This window comes from Brachyistius frenatus, unplaced genomic scaffold (genome assembly GCF_029030835.1).
Source record: "Brachyistius frenatus isolate BFR_SWC_R1_liver_20210118 unplaced genomic scaffold, ASM2903083v1 Contig_142, whole genome shotgun sequence".
In the NCBI taxonomy this organism is placed as follows: Eukaryota; Metazoa; Chordata; class Actinopteri; family Embiotocidae; genus Brachyistius; species Brachyistius frenatus.
In genome coordinates this window covers 793538-799708 of record NW_027210741.1, presented here as the reverse complement: position 1 = coordinate 799708, position 6171 = coordinate 793538, and the positions used below count along the sequence as shown (strand labels likewise).

General features: G+C 38.4%; 1 protein-coding gene across 1 annotated transcript; it reads left to right on the top strand.

Moving 5' to 3' along the window:
• The first annotated feature begins 2987 nt into the window (after positions 1-2987).
• Positions 2988-4795, top strand: cdkn2a/b (cyclin-dependent kinase inhibitor 2A/B (p15, inhibits CDK4)). Its single transcript, XM_069715378.1, has 2 exons — positions 2988-3282; positions 4509-4795. The coding sequence occupies exons 1-2, from the start codon at positions 3154-3156 to the stop codon at positions 4758-4760; spliced, it is 381 nt and encodes a 126-aa protein (XP_069571479.1). The 5' UTR covers positions 2988-3153; the 3' UTR covers positions 4761-4795.
• The last annotated feature ends 1376 nt before the right edge of the window (positions 4796-6171 follow it).

The window sequence follows — 6171 nt, the reverse complement described above, 5'->3', positions numbered from 1 at the left end:
TGGCACGAGTCAAAGTTTGGCCACCTACTGCTTATAAAACACTTAAAACTCATTAGGCCGTCGTCATCAGAAATTGTCAACTGATGACAGTTCGGAGCAGATCAATTCTCAGACTCTTCAAACCGTGTGATAACATGCAAAACACACAGGCTCTTCTAAACAACTGAAAGGATCTGAAGGGGAAGCTTTTAGCTTACACTTTTCATTGTCCAAGCTGTCAAGAGTTAAGATGCGACTATATGCGTTACCATTTGAAAAATGGTCTCCTTGTGTACTGTATGTGTTGTACTCTGTCCCCTTCACAAAATCTAGAATTTGACCATGGTCGCCAGACTTTTACTAACAAAGTGTATGATCACCTGATGAAAATGAGAACTGGTTATTTACTATGACCTACCCAGCACACCGTATAAAAACATTTGTAGGGTAGTTCAAATAATCTCCATTTTGACCAGCTACAACTTTAACATGTATGTATGTTTTTGATATTCCTTGTGTACTTTTTGTATGATTATGACTGCATTACTTTCAGTTGTAACTGAGTATTTCTCCACGGTGGTATAACTGCTTTTGCTTTTGTTTCTTCCACCACTAGTAAAAAACAAAATAAATTAAATCTTTTAAGAGTTTAATGTACACGTTAATCTGTGTTTCTTTGTCAATGCAATACAGTGACCACCAAATGCTGACATTTGCTCAGAAGTTAAAACGATTTTTTTAAACTTAGAATCATAACTTATTCACATGAATAAACTGAGTAATTACATTGACACTGACTTTGAATGATTACAAATATAAGTTGTAATTTTCTGTCTAAATATGTCTTTTATATTACAATGAATGCAGTACTCAACACACCTCATCCTAAGAATGAAATCAGGAAGTTCCACCATGCATGTGACCATATCAAATGATCTTCCTTTTTCAGCTGTACACGATCATCTGTTCCCAACTATGCTGAATAAGCAACAAGCTGAAAACCAAACATTGAATCATTAGACATTTAGAGTGTTTCAAAATCAGACCTATTCCCAAGAAACTTTCCAGTAAGATAAAAAAATAAGATAATAAATGGCCCCGACACTTGACTACAGCAAACAACGCATACCGCCCATGCTGAATGTCTACAGGTTAGCCATTCGCAAGCCAGCGCAGGTTTGAATAAATACCCTGTCAAAGCAGCATGCTCGTCTTTTAATCGTGTTTGACTAGAAAGTACATTTCAAAGTTAAACTTCCTCAGTCTACGCCGAGTGTAAAACTCATAAAGTATGATGGCAAACCGTATGTATTTTATTTTGATGAAGTGTACAGAGTAAATGTTATTCCATTTATAACAATCAACCTATCCAGCCATAGATTTCATTGAACAATCGGTTACAGGTTACATTCCAAACAAAGTCTGTGCAAAGTGTTTATGTAATTATCTCATCCACATCATGACAATGAGTAATTACTGCAGAACACCCTTACAGCAGTGGTTCAGCTGGTTTTATAATGGAGAAGCGTGTTATTACAGTTTCATTATGACAACCATTTTCTTTATTGAGAAACGTATTTGTTACTATAATTCTAAGTATGAACACATATTAATACCATTGTGTAGGCACAATGACTGCTATTATGAGAAACACAGGCATTCCGATCATTTTGTGAAAGACTTCGACTGAAATGATGCATTTGGTCCACCTTGTTAACTGATTTTGTCATAAAGACCACCTTGTCAAAAGTCTATTTCAGTCTGTTCAGCAAAAACTGACCCAATTTTTTATTTGAGTTTGTTTCACTTTGTCACTGGTGACCTATAAAACAGTTGCTGCATCATGTTTTTCAGACTTCTGTTAGATGTATATCTGAGGTATTTTAAAGACACCAAGTTTGGATCGTCAACCGAGATAACCATTCAACGATTCCTGAAACACAAAGATGCCCAACAATGTTGCTTTGCCTTATTGCCACTGACATCATCAAAGTCTAGTTTCAAGGCCTTCTTCATTTCTTCATTTCAGCTTCATGTCTACATGTGGCATATTCTCTGTTTTTAATTAGACTACCACACAACACTCCTGGGGGCATTGAATATCCTGGGGCTAAAATAAAACTTAGAGGGAGGAACAAATACATTACCCAAACAAGAAAAATGCAATGATGCAATGACGTTGCAGAGGTGCCAAAAAGATTGCAGGGTCAAGCAGAAAAAAAAAAAAAAAAAAAGAAACAGGCTGATGCTTTGTTTCTGTTTGAATGACCAGGAATAAGGTCCCAGCACCTTGATCTTGCCCTGAAGGCCAACCGATCACAGGGACCACTCCTCCCGTTTGAGGTCTTCAGCCCCTTTTTCCAGCACATTCCAAACAGATGCATATTGTCTTGCATTGAAAGTCAATAATGAATAGGCTTATTCATTTTCTCATACTAAGCTTTCACACTTTAATAATTTTACAAACACGTAGCCTGGGTTAGTTGGCCCTGAGGTAGCCTACATTTGGTAACTGCTTTGGGGCTTTTGACCATATTAGAGGACTTTCAGTGGCTGATGACAGTAAAGGAACTCTAGAAAGCCTAAATTCCAATTTTTTTTCTGTGCACTTTAAGAACTTGTGTTGTGTTTAAGTACAGTGAAAAAAAAAAAAAAGAGGAAATGTGGTTACTTTAACCCACCGGCAATCTTGTTTTCAAATCAAAACAAGAGCAACAATGTAAAACCTTAATTGTGTCGAGCAGCAGTTGGTTTCCATCGTCTCGAGGAGGAAGAGACCGTGGCTGCGCTGCTCGGTTGCTTCTGTCAAGTCGCGTTAGCAGTAGCGCATGCGCAGGAAGCTCGTCACTGCAGCAGCACATTTGACGTCACCCATTCAAAATAAAGACAAGCCCAGACACACACCGACTAAGCGCTGGACAGGGAATGCGAGGTTTGCTTAACCGTGCCAGGCGACCGGTGGCCCGGACAAACTGACGAGCCTCTGGGGGCGGGGGTTAAAGACACCCCCAACACAACAAGACGTTGTTTGTTTGTTGTTGTTTTTTCCGCCACGAGCCGCGGCGTACCTTTTTTTTTGGAGCTTTTGTTTGTTTCTTCAAATAAGCATCACTGGGCAGGCTTTACCTGTCAAAGCAGTCCGCCGCAGCAGGTTTTCGCTTCAGATTTCTGTACATGACAATGACCCTCGAAGATGACCTGTCAGCAGCTGCGGCGAAGGGAACCACGGCAGATGTACGGGGTCTTCTGGCGGCAGGAGCGCAAGTTAACGGAGTCAACAGCTTCGGACGAACCGCTCTACAGGTCGGTGCCACCAGACGCGCGTCAAAATGCGAGACACAATTTAAGATAAATGTTTCCGGAACAAAGTTAACGTCGATAACTTCAACGGATGACAGACGGCAATAATAAACAGGTTATATCGCTCTCTCGCCACCGGCCAGGAATCTGTAAACCAGAGTGCTCAAGTTATTATTATTATTATTATTATTATTATTATTATTATTATTTTGGTAATGTTTCGAGAAGGAAAAGCGGCCCCGGATGAACCCAGTTCCGCGAGTCTCTGTGGACTGCGGGTCAAACGTACGTTTATTGTTATGCAGGGAGAAAAAAAACAACACCCACACAACCCAACTTTACTTGCATATTAATGTAGCCTAATATCTGCAATTTGAATCGCGCTAAATAAAACGAAAGTTAAGTTCAGATGTAGTCTTTAGACTTAACAACAGAAATGTTGCATGTGGATTATTCATTTTCGCACAGCATCGCTTTTAATCAAACAAACGACGTATTTAAATAATGAGGTTAAGGGGGAAAGAAAAAACAACAACAACCAAAAACAATCTTTAAGCTTAATAATAATACGTACTGTAGGATTTACTCCCCAACTTTCACAAAAATAGGCTAGGCCTATATCTAATTAACGTCTGACTTACCCCGTTCTTTATGTCAGAAATAAATTATTAACAAGATTTACATAACACACATATAGGCTAAAATAGAATTAACTTTTACTAAACGTGTGTGTGTGTGTGTTTTTTGTTTTTTAAAAAAGCCTGTTGCGCAATAGACAAATGGCATTTGTATTTACATCACGTTGTTTTGGTTAAATTTGAAATAATATTGCTTGCAGGGGGCTCATCACTTCTATTTCCACTCAGCAATAACAGGTCCAGGTGAAGTAAATTGCGGTCATAAGGAAATTACCTTACGAAAGACTATTTCTGTGCTTCATGTATTTTTTTTTATTTATTTATTTTTTATAGCAGGAGAATCCTTATTTGCATATCTTTTCTTTTTTTTTTTTCCAAATCTGCATAGCCGTTGATTAAATACATATTTAGGTCAACTTAAAGCAAAGAAAGAAAAAAACAACCAACTAAAGTCAACATTTACTTGTATTTCATGTGCAGCTATGATTTTAGCGAGGGTTCCGAAAGTGAAATGTTGTTGTTTTTGTGTGTGTGCATTTCATAGTAATCAAATTAAATTACATCATAACTCACGGTGGTATTCTCATGAAGGTGATGATGATGGGGAGCTCGCCGGTGGCTCAGCTGTTGCTGCAGCGTGGAGCGGATCCCAACGTGACGGACAGCAGCACCGGGACAACCCCGCTGCACGACGCGGCCAGGACAGGCTTTCTGGACACTGTGCGCCTGTTGGTCCAATTCCAGGCTGACCCGCAGGCCAGGGACAATGCAAACTGTCTGCCTATTGATTTGGCCCGACATAAAGGCCACGCAGAGGTTGTTGCTTTCCTGCAGGCTCTGTGAAATTGGCCTGGTATGCGACGCTGTGGTGTGTATATATATATATATATATATATAAATATATATATATTTTGTTGTTGTTGTTGTAATATTTGCTGCTGCTGGTTCTGAGTGGGGACTCTGCGAGACGGGGCCTGAACAGGCCTGCAGCCTAAATCACGCACTAGCTGGTTTGCAGTAAATGTCCCATATTTATTTGTGTGTGTTTCGAGAATAGGAAGGCTGTCATTATTTTATGTTGAACAAAATCGGGATTATCGACAAGCGTAGGGTTGCGGATTTTGACAAATATTCAAAGGATACTATATTATTTGTAACGTCTTATCTTGTTGCACTTTTAACTTCCGTTTTTTGTTTTTTTTTTAATCAAAGACAATGAACTCCCACTTAATCGCGGCGTGCACTTAATGGCGTATTTCTATTGAGCCAGGACTGTTACGCTTTGACACAATCCTATTCAAATTAACGATTTTTTTTCTTTTTTTTTCTGTCTGACCATGTCATATATTTGACTAAATTACACAAACGCCATTAAAATGTTTTGCACATTTTAACATTAGTATTTAACTTATGCACTGTAATTTAATGTAATAATGCAGAGAGACTTTACTCCCATTGGTTGTATGGAGTAATGATATTCACATCTCGGATATTATGCACTTTAGTGGACGTTGTTTCCGAAGGTTTACCTTCTTGGCAAATATGTTTGTGGTTCACATGTTCTCTGAAGGTTGTATTACAGGCAGCCACGGTGAATAATTTAAAAAAAGAAAAAAAGAAGTAAGCAATGATTATTTGACTGTGCATTTGAATTCAGCAGGGAGTGAAACCACAATGCCAAATGAGCATTGCGTAACCTCAGGGCAACAATTAAAACGTGTGAGGAGTACAAGTTTGTTTGTTTTTAACGTTTTAAAAACGTTGTAAACTGTTTTTTTTTTTTTTTTTTTTACACCCATCAAATATCGCTGGTGACTTGGCTGTTAAACACAAGATGAAGGCAAATGCAGTCATTTATTTTTCAGTACAAAATGTAGGTAATTTCTTTTTTTATATACTAAAGCAGGCTTGTACATGTTACTGCTGTATTTGACAAGTTGAGTTTGTCGCAAATAATAATAAAAAAAACAAAAAAAAAAACAAACCGGTAGCTTTGTGAAGTATAATTTTTTTCTCAAATTTACTTTTTCTAACGACACCACTGACCTGCCTGCCATAAACCTGTTTGCTGTACAACACACTGCTGCTTTCAGCAAAAGAAAAACGGGACAAGGAGGAGAGAAAAAAATTGTTCAAGAGTGTTAAAAGAGTTAAATATTAGTCTGGTTTAGTTTGAGGTAGGTAGATTAGCTTTATAGACCCAAAGGGAGATTTGACAACACAAGGGAACCAACCACCCACCACCCACCCCCAC